This window comes from Ogataea parapolymorpha, chromosome I (genome assembly GCF_000187245.1).
Source record: "Ogataea parapolymorpha DL-1 chromosome I, whole genome shotgun sequence".
Taxonomy (NCBI): Eukaryota; Fungi; Ascomycota; class Pichiomycetes; order Pichiales; family Pichiaceae; genus Ogataea; species Ogataea parapolymorpha.
Genome location: NC_027866.1, coordinates 783,107 through 798,987, shown reverse-complemented (window position 1 = coordinate 798,987; position 15,881 = coordinate 783,107). Strand labels below are relative to the sequence as shown.

The following is a 15,881-nucleotide window of genomic DNA, read 5'->3' as shown; positions in this document are numbered from 1 at the left end:
TACACTGTAGAGATCGTATAAAACACCTCGACGAGCTCCTTCACATACAACTGAATGTTTGTGGAAACGCTGAATGGATTGAAGGCTTCGGGAAGGCCGCTGATGGTCCACCTGTGGCGCAAATATGTGCTTGTGCCTATCGGGACGCTGCTGATGATGCTGCTTTTGTATGGCATCAACGAGATAATCAAAAAGACGACGGTTAATTTCCCAGCATCGGTGTGCTTGATGCTGCTTATGTATGGTGGGCTGAGTCTGAACTCGTGGCTTTTCGGCGAGCATCGCACTGATATCTTTTTAAAATACGTGGATATTCCGTGTGGATTTGCGCTTCGATGGATGAATTTGTACTTCACGCCTCCCTTTGTGACGCTTGTTCTATCAGATAAGGTGAGTGTGGCGGAGGCGTTCACCATCATGGCGGTGTATATTGTGGGTTACATCTTCACGTTTGGGTTCATGGCCTATTTTACGTGGGGGTTGCAACTTTTGCTTGGCACGTACAAGCTTCACGCGAAACAGGACGAAAAAGACGAAGAGAGCCAGATCCCGGAGTCGAGCGAGCAGGATGAGGTGAACGACAACGCTAGCAAGCAGTCTTCGAATACTATAAAGGAAGAGACTACGTGGGAGGACAAAGTGCGGGACTTTGTGCTTGAGTGGATCGATTTCTTCATCTACGGTCTTCTCTTCATTGCTGGCATCCCCGTCTATTTCGTCACGGGCTACGAGATGCCTGTGCAGCTAGCTACTGCGGTGTTGCTATTTAAGGCGTGCTTGTTCATCCCGGCCAAGCTTCGCCGCGTCCTACATCCGATCTTGATCAGTTTTGCTCTTTGTTTGCTGGTGTATTACATTCTTTCGCTAATCAAAGGCCAAAACTATTTTACTTGCATCAGACATTACAGAACGGGACGGACCTACTTGACGCTGTTTGACAGTGAGGCGTACCCGGAGTGGCCGGGCGCAGGCGACTTTCTGCTCTCGCTGATGGACATCTCCATTGTATCGCTTTCTCTGTCAATGTACAAATATCGAGGCGATTTAAAGCGTCATTTTGCCTCGGTGCTCCCTCCAATCATCTTGTGCGCATTTATGTCATTTTTCATATACCCCCCGGTGTGCTATCGGTTGGGCATCTCTCCGGCCCGGTCGCTGGGTTTTACGGGCCGGTCTGTGACGACGGCGCTCGGGATACCACTGGTGACTGCTTTGGGAGGATCCACGCAGCTCATGGCGGTGACCACGATCATCAGTGGAATATTGGGGGTGCTGGTGGGCGATTTTTTAGTTTTCAAAGTGTTCCGCGTGCGTAAGCACGACTTTGTGAGCCGCGGTGTTTCGTTTGGTTTGAATTGTGGAGCCGTGTCGACGTACTACCTAACCGTGGTAGACCCGCCAGCAGGAGCGATGAGCGCATTGTGTTTTACCTTTTTCGGAACGCTGATGGTCATTCTGAGTGCGATCGACCCCCTGGTTAGAATCGCGCAGAAGCTTGTTGGATGGTGACTATGACGTCTGCGGGGCACCCCCAAGCCCCCGTAGTGGATCGCGAGGCGTCCCCGTCGGGGTGTACCATTTGTGCGCGCTGCTAATCTATATAAATTTAGTCTGACCCGCGTCCGTTTCTCCATTTATGTCTCGCGCATTTCTATTGTCTGCGAGGGGGTGACGTGTCGTGGGGAAATACTACTCGAATTCCGTATTATTTTCGAGCTTTCTTTTTCTGCGCCGCTAATTGGTCACGCACACCGAATTCCTCAATCTATTGTTTCCCCAGAATTTTACCTGGGATTGGCGGGGGTGCAGATGACGCATTCGAAACCGTCCATGTCAAATTATAAAAGCTGACACCGGCCCTGCTGTGCGCCCGTACGCATTTCCCCCATGTCTTGCGATCGAAAGAATCCCTGGAACATCATCAAGAACCCAGTTAACGGCAGAACAAGAATCTCCCAGGCCTGCGACAGATGCCGCAGCCGCAAAATCAAGTGCTCGGGCAAATCCGAAGACTCGCCTCGCTGCACCAACTGCGAGCGTGACGGCTTCCAGTGTGTGGTCAGCGACAAGCTCACCAGAAACAGTTTCCCTAAAGGCTACACCAAAAATCTGGAAAAGAAGCTGCTGGAAGTCGAGCTTGACAGAAATAAGCTGATGCTCGAATTGCGCGAACTAAGGAAAAAAAGCGGGGACGAACAGCTCACCGCAAATATGCACCCCTGCCGGGCATCCCGGCCAGAGACCCCCCTGCTGGTTGATGCCTCCGGCGTTCTTGTCATAGACCAGAACCTTGTCTCGCCGCTGCAGAAGTACATTGACCAGCTCCAGCTCAACATTTTCAATGGGTATGAAAAACAGCCCTCCCCGGTTTCCGACTCGGAATCCAAAATGCTGGCTAACTACCACATGAATCTCAACCGGTATTTGAACCTCGTGCTGTACAAGCTAGTTTTCCCGCTGCTGGCAGATAAGGCCGAGCGCAGTCTCGACCACCTAATCTGGCTTTTTTTCAACGACCTCAACAAACTTATTCCCGTGCTCGACTTTGAGCTTTTCTACAATGACTACCTCACGTTTATCAACAAGTACACTCCGGAAAGCTCCACGTACATTGAGAACGGCGAGAAGAAGAAGAAATACCACGAATTTTTGCCAAAAGAACAGGACTTTCTCGTGAAGCTTATCCTCGTGCTCAAGTTCGCGCTACCTACGCCTCGCACCGTGGCCCAGTCGTCGATTCTCAACAAGCAGTCGCTCAACCAGTTCGAGGAGGCCATCAAGCTGATCAACACGAAGAACCTCGCGTTCCTGTTCCGCAATATCAGCTTTGTTATGGACCCTTCGCTCGACAAGTTCGAGGTGGCCCTGCTGATGCTCTACTACCTACTCAAGTTCGAAAACTACCACATCAAAAAGGACGAGCGTCCGCCTATTTCCTTCCTCAGAGACATTCTCAACGTGTGCATCTCACTGTGCCGCGTGCTCACGCTCAACAAAGACGTCGAGCACGTGCGCTTCACGCCAGAGCTGGCCGAGACACAGAAAATCCACAGACTCAAGCTGTACTGGAGTCTGCACTCTTTGACCCGGCTTTTCGAGATCTACTTCAACTTCAAGCTCGATCTGTTCGATCACCAGCCGCAGTCTCTGGAAAGCGTGCGTCTGGCGGCCAAGGACCTGGATATTACCATAAAATTCGTCGACCTGCTGGATCTGGTGCCGCACAATTTTATGGAGCTGGGCGAGCAGGAACTGCTCCAGTTTGACGCTCAACTTGAAGACTGGAACACACTTGACCAAATGGCCACCAATGAGAATGCCCTCGCCGTCAACAAGCTGAAAACTTACTACAACTACTTCAAGCTGCACGTTTACCTGAGAACAGACAGTCCCGAGCTTGTTGCACTGTGCAACGACGTGGTGCGGCTCGCTGGCGAGCTGGTGGAAGGCGACCTCGAAAAACTCGCCCTCAACAGCTTCAACTTCCACCTCACCACCCTGCTGGCCCTCGTTAACGTGGCCAAGCTCGACAACCGCCCTGCCGAGTACACTTCGCTTTGTACACTATACTCGCAACTGGTGTCTGAGATGCACTGTGACCCAGCAATTATCCAGCTTGTCAAACACATCACCAACTCTGCTGGCTCCGACGACCTATACTCTTTCAATTACTACCTTGCACCTTCCTCGCTGTTCAGACGCAAGGACGCAGACCTATTTGACCTCTCTGCCTTCGAAACGCCCTCTGAATACCGTTCATTTGCTCCGTCAACGGATCCTGATATCGACAGGTCTTCCAAGCGTGCCAAGCGCACCACGTCGGGCTCGCCGCCGTCGCCGTCCTCCAGCGTCTTCTCGTCTGTGTCTAGGGCCTCCTCCATCTCCTCCAACAGACTGTCTGTTGGCTCTGCTGATGCTCCGTCCTGTCTGTTCCCGTCGGCGTCAGCCCCGCTGCAGAAAGACGACCTGCTCGCCAAAAAGGAGCGTAGCGCTCTCTACGAGACGTTTAGCCAGTCGGTCACGGGCAATCTCAACAACGGGCTGAGAAAGCTGCGTCACGAGGGCCGCAGCCGGTCGAAATCGGTTGTCGAGAAGTCCAAGAGCCACTACGATTTCGTCAAGCCGGAGTCGCTGATGCTGAACGACTTCAAATTCGAGCTCAACGACCAGCTCCTCGAAACAGAGCAGATGGATGTTGCCCCTACAGACACCCTTGAGCAGTTTAGCAATCTTGAGACTAACCTTGAAAGCGTTGACGTGCTCGGTAGCACGGACAAAAAAAGGTCTGCCTCGTTTAGGGACGACGACGACCTCACAAAGCTCAAGGAGAAAGTTCTCAACATGAAGTATGCAACCACATAATATTCAATGACGATTTATTCTATCTGTTTTTCAACTCACTTTATAGCATCACCATCTCATTCTTCTCGTCTCGGGAGCTTCTTTTTATATCCCATTTGCTCTTGGCAATGACAATCTTGCGCAGCAGAAGATGAACCAAGAACGAGAACGAGCCCACGAAACGGAATAGTGCAAATCCGAAAACGCTCCAAAGAATCACCGCCAGGTACTTGTTGTTCTTGATTGAGTCTGGCTGGTAAATCTGCGTGATGGTCATCACCAAAACTACGTTGGCGATCGTCCACAGGAGCACCACTCGCGAACGCACGTCTCTGTAGTAGTCCTCCGAGCTGATTTGTGGTTTCACGGCTCCGCCGTCTCTCATCTTAACAGGGGTCTTTCTTCTCTCCTTCAGCTGATACAGATTCTCTGTGTACATCGAGTCGATGTCTCTCTGGTCGCCCACGATCTCCAGCTTGATCACCTCTTGGCCCTCCTCGTTGGTCACAATCGTGGCAGATCCCAAACTCGAAACAGGCTGGTTCTCTCCCTTGGTACCCCACGTGACATCGTGAGTGTTGCAGAAAGCGTAGATCTGCAGCAGACAGGTGTAGGCTGGCAGCAGGAAGAAGTACTGGATGGACGACGAGAGAATGTGCCACGGGTCCAAATAAAGAATCGACATGAGCACGTACAGACCGTACGTGGACGCCAAACTGACGCAAATGGAGGCAAAGCTGAGACCCCCTGCGCTTCCAGCCTTGTTTTCTTTCACCATGAGCACCATGAAGTAGAATCCGGAAATGATTGCGTATGTGCCACAAACAGTGAGCAGGATAACTGCTGCCAAAAACAATTTTGGAGCTCCCTGCGGTCTGTTGCCCATGGAGATCACTAACATGCCTAGTAGTGTGCATAAACACAGGTAATTCATGATTTCAAACAGCACCTTTCCACCAGTACCAGCAAGATTGATTAGAGAGCCAGCAAGATAATAGAAGGTCAGATAGAAGTTGGAGATGGAGAAGAATGTGAACAACAATGTGAAGAACTGGTAGACGAATTCGATGTGCAAGAAAAGCTTTCTCAAAGTCGAGTGGTCGGTTTTCCAGATTTGAAAGAATTTAGCTTGCGAATACACGGCAGCAAAGAATGCACCGTTCAGCCACCTTCTTCTTTGCGAGATGAATTCAGACAGCGCCTCAGGAACATCCGTTTCTCCCTGAGCACTCTTCACGTACTTGAGGACCCATTTGGCATCTTTTTTGGCAACAAGTTCCCAGGCTAGAATTCTGTCCTCGGCAAGATACATGTTGGCAGAGAATATTCCAGCGTCGGCTGCGCCGTCGGTGTTCTCTCCCTTGAAGTAGGCATTTAGCGGGCCAGTGCCGTCTTCGTGATTCTTCAAAGCGGCGTATCTGTAGGCGGACAGTGCACCTGGCAAGACGGAGATGTAGCCAAACACGGACTCGCATGGTTTGTCGAGAATGTTCGACATTTTGTACTCAAAGTTCTGCGAAGCAACCAATGGATTGGCCAGTTTTTTCCACAATTTACCTTTCATGGCAACAATTTCTCCAGCTGCACCAGCGACGTTGGAATCGTAGTCAAACGCCTTCCACAGGTTATAAACAGCGCTGTCACAAGGACGGGTACCAACATCAAGAAGAACACACACTTTGGGTTCCAAAACAGGACAAACTGCATTGAAGAGCCACCTATGGGAGTTAATCTTTTTGGCATTCTTCTCTTTCAAACAGAAAACCAATTGCACAGGACAAATACCTTTCTCGATACCACTGAACTTCAAATCCTCATCAATGGACAATTGAGCAGTGTACTCAAATAGATGGGCCTGGACCTCTTTCTGGTTGACAAGAGATTTGGCAATCCCTTCCTGGTAAATACCAATTGCAGAGAGAATTTGCAAAACGCCAGGAGAGATCTTGTTCCGTCCATCGGCAACAATCATGACAACGACTTTCTTCCAGGAATCCTTGCCCCAAGTTCTGCTATTTTGTCTTCTGGAAAGATAGGCAATGTTTCGGAACACCGCATGCAAGGTTCTTGTCAAAGAAACCTCGTCTTCGTTATACATTGTAATGCAAACAACGATCTCTGTCTCTCTTCCCATGTCGCATGTTCTCAAACTGAAACCTTCCTCAGCAAACTCATCTGGACCTGTAGTAACCGCCGAGTACTTCATGTAGTCGAACTCATCTTCTCCCTTGATCGGCAAGAAGTTGTAAAGCGTGGACGGAATTGGGTTATCGAGCACCAGATTACCATTTTTTGACTTGAACGTCTTCTGGGTCGTTCTGTAGTTGTTTCTTCTTGGCTGGAAATCCTTTGGAAGCTCGTCAAATAGCTTTCCATCAAGACTGGTGGTGAAATTGTATTCTTCATCGATAGTTTGGGATCCGAGAGTATCACGATCAAAAAGAGATGGATTGGTATCTTGCTTGACCAGGTCGGCCATAGCCATGCTCAGGGTGGATTGGGACGACTGCGAAGATTCTCTGGATGCGTCCAGCTTAGGAATTGACGATTTAAACGGGCTAGCATTAGCGGCTGTGTAGGCAGAGGCAGAGAAAATCGGCCGTGGGGTCTCTAGAGTTCGGTCACTGCGCAAAGACTTAGTAAAGTCATCACTCTTAGCACTAAATATGTCGTCATCATCATCAGAATTAGTTCTCACAAAAGCTGGTTTGGATCTGGTGGGAGACTCGCTGGTGGTGTAGGCTGCTCTCGGAGTAGCTCCTGTTTTCTCAGCTGCCATAATGAACCTATTTGCTGTGCTATTTCCAAACAGCTCAGAGTCACTCCTTTTGAACGAAATTGCTGGCGAGTATTTCAAAGCTGCCTTTGATGGAGATTCTTGATTGTTAGTCGATTGGGGTTGCAACTTACGCTTCCTCGGGGATGATATTGGGGTATAAATGCTTTCCGGCTTTCTTGGAGACTCCGGGAAGTCTTCAAAGGGGTTTTCATTGAAGTTTTCTGGCATCCTAGCAAAGACCAAAAGAACTAGCGATAAAGATGGGAATCTGAATTTGTTGTTTTGAAAAGTCAAATATTATTGTGTTTTCAATTTTCCGCAATAGGAAGCCTCTGATGTTTTTTCTAGGCCCCGTCGAGACCTGATTATGTCAGCGTAGGGAGCACTGCTTATCGTCCAGATGCGGTAAATTGAGCGCGTTGACATGCAGAATCCGAAACATCGAAAGCACCTGCTGATTATTTAAGCCCAGCCCCAATTAGACTCCAGTGCAACAATTTGTATCACCCCCATCCCTTTGAAGCCCTAAAAGGGTAAAATTGGTGATGTCCAGAAAAACCCCGTTGTGGAGACTTCACGGTATATATTTGTCGTAAGCCCTGCTTTCAGGGTAAATGCTGCTGCTTGTGTGTCTGAGCTTCTTCCTGCGTATTAGTCTGTCGGCCACCATCACCACTACTGTTGCCTCAGCGGACGCGCAAAAGCTGGTTTTTAGTGCAAATGCGGGCGTGCTCCAGGTGTTTTTGAATGATTTTGCTTCCCGATTCGACGATTATACCTCATATATGAATTCTGCCGGGATACCTTTTCCAGGGTCGCTGGTGCAATTTTATATGAACGTCGAGCAGGCAAGTACTAACCAGGCAGCGGTCACCTCAATGTTGGTGAGCGACTTCCCAATGTCTGAATTCAAAACGTACATTTCTGTCTTCCCATGGTACAGCTCTCTTCTCTCTGCTGGAGGTGATTCGACAATCTACTTGACGCAGGATGTGGTTTCCAAAACGGTCGCCGTGTATGAGGAGTCCAACCGGTTTGATCTCATGGTGGTGTCGGCCACAACCTCTGCTTCGGCCACCTCTGCAGCTTCGTCTTCTGCAGCATCCAGCAAGTCTAGCTCATCATCCTCTTTGAGATCCTCTTCTTCCAGTTCCCTTTTTTCCAGCTCCTCTCTATCAGCTAGTTCCACAGGCAGCGCCTCCAAGCTGATTGTGCCCTGTTGCGGACTTTTTCTGCTAGGAATATTAATATAGGACTATTTTTTCAGGATCCGATCGAGCTTGTAAAGCATGTATTTAAAATCCTCGTCTTTTAATTTTCCCAAAATGTAGCTGTGAAGTTCTTTCTCACTGAGCGCACAAAAATCCACAGAAGCCACCTTCGTCGACGTGCTAAGGTCACTGATATCCATGCTTGTGCTGTTGAAATTCAGCGACGGGTCCTTTGTAAGGTCCTCGTCCTGGAACGAGGTGTAGTGGACCGAGTTCAGGAAATCCAGATTTGGAGTGGGCTCGACAGCAGGGATCTCCGGGATCTGACTAGCGGACTCTACCATGCTCTGCTGTTCTACAGGTTGCGACCAGGTGTTTACCATCCCACCCCTGACAAAGTCATCGCTTTTCCTGTCCTTTTTGTCCACCTGCGAGCTTTGGGAGAAGGCCATTTGGCTGCCGAAGTCGATCTGCGATTGCATCTGCGACTGCATCTGGCCGCCCAAAAAACGAGCTTTTTCCTGTTGGTGAGTCGGAATGCCATGAGATTCGAGCACCTGGATGCACTTGTTGAACTCGTCATGCGACGCAAACCCCAGCTGAAGCTTCTTGCAATATCTTGCGTTTGGATAGTATTTTAGTGCAATCGACGGAAATTTTGCATAAGCTTTGACCATCTGGTGCTCGTCGAACACCAGACGTTCCAACACCTCTGCCTTCCACATGACTTTAATCAGCATGTCGTCGCCCGGCTCCTGTGGTTTCTTGCTACCACACTTCTGTCCCACATTGAGTGACAGGTCCGAACGGTACGGAAAGTGGATCCAGTGGTTCTGGTCGCTAATATACGAAAACTTGCGGAACGAAATTGAGGTGTACAAAGAACCCATACTGAGTAAAAAGGGATAAATATTTGTTTCTCCTGTATCCCCCTTATGTGCTCCCAATTTGGTACACCTGGCACCGAGCTTATCTTATAAAAAACACTTCTGATGCCACAGTCTCTGCTAAGATGGATAACGAAAATGACCATTTGTTGGGATCTTTGGACAAAAACAAGACACCAAACGCTGACCTTATAGATGAAGAAAACCCACTGACACACCAGCTGGCTCCCGAGCTTATTCTCCAGCAGCACATGCTAGACGAGATGAATTATCTCCAGGAGATGGAAGACACGCCACATGGCCGTCATCTGGGCGTTTACTCCATGACCATGATGATCCTGCAACGTATAATTGGGTCTGGCATCTTTGCCGTGCCGGCTTTGATCTACCGCGATGTTGGGGGCTCGCCTGCGCTGTTCTTTCTCGTGTGGGTCATAGCTGGCTATGTAAGCTTTGCTGGTCTGTACTGTTTCCTGGAGCTAGGACGGGTGATTCCGCGCAGTGGTGGGATGAAAGTGTTTTTGGAATACATCTACTACAAACCACGGATGTTCACGAGTGTGCTCTACAACACGTATTCTGTTGCGTTTGGCTTCACTATTACTAATGCAATTATATTTGGCGAATATACGCTATATGCGCTTGGCTGGGACAACGTGGACGGAATGGCACCAAAATACGTTGGCTGTGCCTACGTCGTGCTGGTTTCTGTGGTGATTGGGTTTTCGACAAATCTGGGGGTCAGGATGTCAAATTTCACGGGAGCTCTGAAACTGGTGCTTTTAGCAATCATGTCGCTGACGGGGTTTTACGTGCTTTTGCTGCCTTCTACTATCACAGGAGTCACGAACAACCTCCACTGGGACGGATTCTTTGCCGCAAAACGCTCGATTTCATCCAGCTCGTTCATCAGCGCTCTGCTCAAGGCCATATTCTCGTTCGGGGGCTGGCATACCGCTCACATCGTCACCAATGAAATCAAGGACCCCGTCCGAACTTTGTCCATAGCTGGGCCCCTTGCGCTCCTCATAGTCAACCTTTCGTACCTTCTGGTCAATCTCAGCTACCTGGTTGTGATCCCGGACGCGGAACTGAACGGTTCTGGTGAACTGGTGGGCAGTCTCCTGTACGAAAAATTATTTGGCTACACCCTTGGCCGCCAGTGTCTCACCATGACGGTGGCCATTTCGTCCGCCGGAAACATCCTCACGGTGATGTTCCACATCTCCAGAATGAACCAGGAGATATTCCGCGAAGGGTTCCTACCCTTTAGCAGGTTTTTCGCATCGAACTGGCCATTTGGCGCGCCTCTGCGGGCCCTGCTATTTCCCTTGGCCATCTCGTGCTTCTTCCTTCTCATCCCAACCCCTGACAACGTCTACGACTACATCATCAACCTCGAAAGTTATCCACTGCAGCTCTTTGTCGGACTTACCGTGGCTGGCATATTTGTGCTAAAATATAGAGTTCCTGGCTACCACACGAGCAACCGGCTGCTTGTTGTGCACGCGTCCGCCATAATTGCGCTCTCGCTGTTTCTGTTTGTGGCTCCGCTCAACCCTTTCAGACCAGCAGACTTCAAGGGCTTCCCGAACTACGCATACACCTCGCTCAGCATCCTGTTACTATGTATACTTTATTGGGCCTATACATTTGTGTGGGCCCCAAAATGGGGCCGATATACGCTTCACCCGGTCCAGGACACGCTGAGCGACGGCCTGGTGGTGAAACAGTGGGAAAAAAAACAGCAAGAATGAGATAATTATTTCCTATATGCCTGCTTGGCGAGGTTGACCAGATCGTCAAACTCGCCCGTATCCTGACACATTTTTCGGAAATCGGATTTTTTGTTGGTGATGAGCTTGTAAGGATGGTCGTACTCCTTGACCTTGCCGTGGTCCAGCAGGAGAATTTTGTCGTAGTCGATGATGGTCTTGAGTCTGTGTGCAATCGTGAGAACAGTGCTGCTCGAGAACTCCTCTCTGATGGTGGCCTGGATTTTGGCGTCCGACTCGTAGTCGATCGACGCTGTGGCCTCGTCCAGCATCAGGATCTTTGGCATTTTCAGGATCGAGCGTGCAAGACAGAGCAGCTGACGCTCTCCCTGCGACAGGTTGCCGCCTCCCTCGGAGACAGTCGAGTCCAAATCCAAAAATTTGTTCACGTTGTCTCCGCGGGCCTGGGCAGTCTCGTCCGCGACTGCGGCACCGTTGCCGTCCACGATTCTCTGGTAGTCGTCAACGGAAATGAGGTTGACACGGCGAAGAGCTTCGAACATCTGCAGATCGCCGTACTCGCCGAAGATGTCCAGGTTCGACCGGATCGTGCCCGAAAATAGGGTCGGGTCCTGCGGAATAATGGTGAGGCCCTTCCGCAGTGGTTTGAGGCCGATCTTCGAGATGTCAAGGCCGTCAATTTTGATGCTGCCGCTTTCGAGGTCCACAAACCGGAAGAAACTCGTGATGATGGTAGATTTTCCAGCACCCGTGCGTCCGACCACTCCGATCTTCTCGCCGGCGTTCACGTGGAACGACACGTTGTCGATCACGCGCGGCAGCTCCGGGCTGTATCTGATGCATATGTTCTGCACGTCAATTACGCCGTTCGACGGCCACGAATTGACAGGATCCTGTGGTAGGTATTTTGGTGGCTCCTGAGGAGTCTGTTCAATGTACTCTTGCACTCTCTCGACAGAATTCATGCTCATTTCCACGTAGGCGTACATTCTGACCACCCAGACGGCTGTGTATCTGAAAGACACGGAGAAAGAGAGCGAAATACCAGCCAGTCCGGCATCGATCTTATCTGAGTACGCCACCGCAAAGGCTGCAGCGAAAAAGATGATGAACGCGCCAATCATATCGGATCTGTACGCCAGCCACCTGTTGTTGACCCAGACATACCAGAATGGACGGTTGTTGACGTCGATCTTCTCAAAGTTCTGTTTCAGGAACCGTCTTTCATCTCCATAAGCTCTGATTGTGGTCATGCCAACTAGCGTCTCGGAGAAGTGTTGGTGGATAGGTGACTTGGTGATGGACTCGAACCGTTTTAGGTCTCTCGAGAGCTCCAGATACAGAACACCCACGCCGTAATACACTAATAGTATCAGCACACCGGCCACCAAGAATGCCGGCGTCACCGCACAAACAACAACGAGCGTCGACAGACACGAAATCAAGTACGTGACAAACTCTTCGGCGTACAGTGCGAGTTCCTGATCGATCGCCTCGATGTCCTTGGAGAATCTGTTCATGATGCGGCCAATTGGAGTCTGGTCGAAGAAACGCAGCTTCGCATGCAGTAGCTTATCCAACAAATCCTTAAAGATCTTTCTCGACACATTGAGACCACCTATGAACGTCAGAATCACACGGCTCGACCCAAGCGTTGCAAACGCCAGACCAATCAGGGTATAGATGGTAATATAATACATCGTGCTGCGCTCCTCCACTGCCAGCCCGAACGGTTGCAAAGCATAGTTCACAAGCGGCCTGTGCCAGTTGATGCTGTGGAATGTAGGGAAGAGAAACAGAGTCATGTCATTGGAGTTGGAAAATGCAGAAAGGTCCCGCTTGTCTTCGATGGCCGACCAGCGTCTCAGCCAATACGACTGGTAGACGTTGACAGACTGAGAGCCAATGAATAGGAAGGCTATCATAATCCACAGGGCAGGGTTGCCAAAATACCTGAAGTAAGCGTAGTAGATCTCGGGTTTGACAGAACCGTCCGACTTGGTCTCGTCCTCAATGAGTTTTGATTTCTTGCTCTGTTCCGGTTTCTGAGTTTTTTTGGCAAGCCCTTCGGCGATGGCCTCGCTGGAAATCGGCGAGTTATCATCCAGTGCCGCCAAATTGGCAGTCGACGCCGACCGCGACTGCATCACGCTCTTCACCACTTCCTCGTTCAGCAGACCCTCCTGCATCAGCTCGTCCACGCTTCCTTGGGCCTTGATACGGCCGTTGTCCATCATGACCACGAAGTCGGCCTCCTTGACTGTCAGAGAGACGTTATGCGACACAAGAATGCACGTTCTGCCCTTCATCAACTCTCCGTTGATACAGTAGTCGTAAATGTGCACCGCCGTATGAGAGTCAACAGCCGACAAACAGTCGTCCAGCAGAAGGTACGAGGCCGACGAGTACAGCGCTCTGGCCAGCGAAACACGTTGTTTCTGTCCGCCCGACAATGTGATACCCTTTTCGCCGATCTCGGTCTCGTCGCCGGCCTCCAAAATGCTGAGGTCTCTCGTAAGTCCACAAGCATGGATCACGGCGTCGTATCTTTCTTGGTTGAACGGTGATGCAAAAATGATATTGTCCTTCACTGTGGCATTTAGTAGCCACGCTGTCTGCGAACAGTAGGCCACGGACTCCATCAGGCCGGTCACAGGATTCGGGGTCAGGTCGTCTCGTGGAATGGCACCCGGGAGAAAAACGTTACCTTTGTCAAGGTCCATCTCTCCAAGAAGAGCGAGCAGCAGCGAACTTTTGCCCGACCCAGTTGGCCCAATCACCACATTCAGCTTGCCAACCTTGAAGTCGATATTGAGATCTTTGAGCGCAAACTCGGCCTTGCTGTTTTTGCTCCAGTAGAAGGTGGCATTTTCAAAACCAATTAGAGGCGAGTTTGGACCTCTAGGAGCTGACAATTGCTGGTACTTAGTAGTCTCAGGCTCGTTCAGAAAATCCTCCACCCTATCAAGAGAAACTTTGCACTGCATAACCATGGAAAGCATGTCAGCCAGTGCGTCCAGAGGACCCCTCAGTAACGTAAACAACGAAAGCGCGGTAAACGCGATCGGCGACGTCAAAGGGTTCCCCTGGATCACCGTGTAGGCATAGAAAGTGATCAGGGTGACAATAGTAGGCACCACGAGCCAGAGAAAAATCAGGAGCGCCCAAACGACACATCTGCCAACCAAATAGCCGAGCTCCTCCTCTCTGATTTTCATGATGGTGTCGGCAAACTTGTCCTCCCAGGCAAAGTATTTGATGATCCTAATATTTTGGAACGCCTCGTTTGTCTTCTGTATACGCTTGTCGGTCACCAAAAGCATCTGTTTCTGGTACTTGCTGAGTTTTTCTACCAGCATGTAATTGATAGGCAAAATGGCTATTAGGGTTGCAGTTCCTATCAGGGAGGACCAGCCAAGAAGCTTGTACAACATGTAGATTGCAACAGCAGCCATCACGAACGAGTTAGGAAAATAATGGAGGTAGCCACCAATCTCTGACACTTTGAAGGCGTCCACGGCCATCAAATTGATAATACCACCCAATTCCTTATTCGAAGGCTCGTCCTCTTTCTTGGACTTAGCCGACTTATCGTCCTCCTCTTCAGTGGTCTTCTCTTTGTCCGTCGAACCGAGTCGTCTTCTCAGGGCCTTGGAATAAATTTCGCCGATTAATATCGACCGCATACGCGTGCAGATTCTTCTGCCTAGAAATAAACCTCTTCCCGAAAACGAGCACGCAATAACTCCGGATCCAAACATGATGAGCACATAGAACCATGCCATGCTCCTGGACTTGGTATGTGGAGATTCAATGTACTCCAAGATCTTCTTGAGACACAAAGGCGGCACAAAAATCAAAAGCGCCTCGATACAGGTGCACAACGTTTGCAAAGCTAGCTCTTTTTTAAATTGCAGGAAAAGACGGAGGGTGAATCTGATGGAACTCTTCAGCTTGTGGAATCTGATAAGCACATCGTGAGAGTAATCATCGTAACGCAGCCCCCAAACTTCTTCCATGGTGATTGGTTTCCAATATGAAGAAAATACCATCTTGTCGAGATAGCCATACGTCATAATATCTATCAAGGACGAGGTGGTCTCTGGGGAGGGTATCACTCCTTCCTCCTCATACACAATGGCTGGCTTATCAGACAATTTTTCAAGACCATTTGTGAGACACAGGAGAGTATTAATGACAAATTGCGTGACGTAGAACCAGTAGCCATACGTGCCAGACACATGGTGTAGAAGTGCTGAGCGGAATAGCATGACCGAATTAAACCATTGTAGATTGTAGAGAATCGCACAATGGTACCAGAGATCCACTCTGTTTGCGGAAAACCCCTTGGTAACGTTTAGAAGTCTAGCAGAAGTTATCACCGTCAGATAAAGCCACAGCGAAAAATTAATGTATTTCACAAGCAGGAAACGGGACTCTGAAATGTCCTCAAGACGGGACAATGCGAGAAATGCAAGAACAGTTTGGGATATCAGAAGGATCTCTTCAAGGGCAACCTTCAATTTCTCAGCGGTGTCGCGGTAAACGATGCGGACGACACCAATGGGCTTACCATCATCCTTGACGGGTTTGAGCAATGCTATGTCGAAATGTCTCTGGAAAATATCGGTATTGTCGGATTCAATCGAAGAGGTATACAGGGCATGACCATTCTGTAGTAGTGGTTGTTGTTCGGCGTCTAGTTTCGAATAAGGATCTGTTTTTTCTGAAGCGAGGGAATTACGCAGCAAATTAAAAGCCACTACCAAAGCAGACAGAACCAACGGAACTGATACCCAGCTCTCCACCAGCTGCCTTCCACACGCGGTGAAGTCGTCTACTGCCCAATATGAGTCGCACAGAGTGCTATTTGACAACTCAAGACTCATTGAAAACAGTAAATCTAGCAGATACTATAATAATTTAG

General features: G+C 49.6%; 7 protein-coding genes across 7 annotated transcripts; 4 read left to right on the top strand and 3 right to left on the bottom strand.

Annotated features, from left to right (window-relative positions):
• Positions 1-54: 54 nt before the first annotated feature.
• On the top strand, positions 55-1,509 carry HPODL_02295 (putative membrane protein; the record flags this gene model as incomplete). The annotated part of the gene is made up of 1 exon (XM_014081921.1): positions 55-1,509. The coding sequence occupies one exon, from the start codon at positions 55-57 to the stop codon at positions 1,507-1,509; it is 1,455 nt and encodes a 484-aa protein (XP_013937396.1).
• A 378-nt stretch (positions 1,510-1,887) lies between these two features.
• On the top strand, positions 1,888-4,362 carry HPODL_02294 (uncharacterized protein; the record flags this gene model as incomplete). The annotated part of the gene is made up of 1 exon (XM_014081920.1): positions 1,888-4,362. One exon carries the CDS (start codon positions 1,888-1,890, stop codon positions 4,360-4,362), a length of 2,475 nt encoding a protein of 824 aa, XP_013937395.1.
• Positions 4,363-4,402: 40 nt separating this feature from the next.
• On the bottom strand, positions 4,403-7,348 carry HPODL_02293 (Chitin synthase 1; the record flags this gene model as incomplete). Its single annotated transcript, XM_014081919.1, has 2 exons — positions 4,403-7,218; positions 7,252-7,348. The coding sequence occupies 2 exons, from the start codon at positions 7,346-7,348 to the stop codon at positions 4,403-4,405; spliced, it is 2,913 nt and encodes a 970-aa protein (XP_013937394.1).
• Positions 7,349-7,734: 386 nt separating this feature from the next.
• On the top strand, positions 7,735-8,373 carry HPODL_02292 (putative secreted protein; the record flags this gene model as incomplete). Its single annotated transcript, XM_014081918.1, has 1 exon — positions 7,735-8,373. One exon carries the CDS (start codon positions 7,735-7,737, stop codon positions 8,371-8,373), a length of 639 nt encoding a protein of 212 aa, XP_013937393.1.
• Positions 8,374-8,375: 2 nt separating this feature from the next.
• HPODL_02291 (uncharacterized protein) lies at positions 8,376-9,221 on the bottom strand (the record flags this gene model as incomplete). The annotated part of the gene is made up of 1 exon (XM_014081917.1): positions 8,376-9,221. One exon carries the CDS (start codon positions 9,219-9,221, stop codon positions 8,376-8,378), a length of 846 nt encoding a protein of 281 aa, XP_013937392.1.
• A 122-nt stretch (positions 9,222-9,343) lies between these two features.
• On the top strand, positions 9,344-10,975 carry HPODL_02290 (Amino acid transporter; the record flags this gene model as incomplete). Its single annotated transcript, XM_014081916.1, has 1 exon — positions 9,344-10,975. One exon carries the CDS (start codon positions 9,344-9,346, stop codon positions 10,973-10,975), a length of 1,632 nt encoding a protein of 543 aa, XP_013937391.1.
• Positions 10,976-10,980: 5 nt separating this feature from the next.
• Positions 10,981-15,843, bottom strand: HPODL_02289 (Transporter of the ATP-binding cassette (ABC) family involved in bile acid transport; the record flags this gene model as incomplete). The annotated part of the gene is made up of 1 exon (XM_014081915.1): positions 10,981-15,843. One exon carries the CDS (start codon positions 15,841-15,843, stop codon positions 10,981-10,983), a length of 4,863 nt encoding a protein of 1,620 aa, XP_013937390.1.
• Between the last annotated feature and the right edge of the window lie 38 nt (positions 15,844-15,881).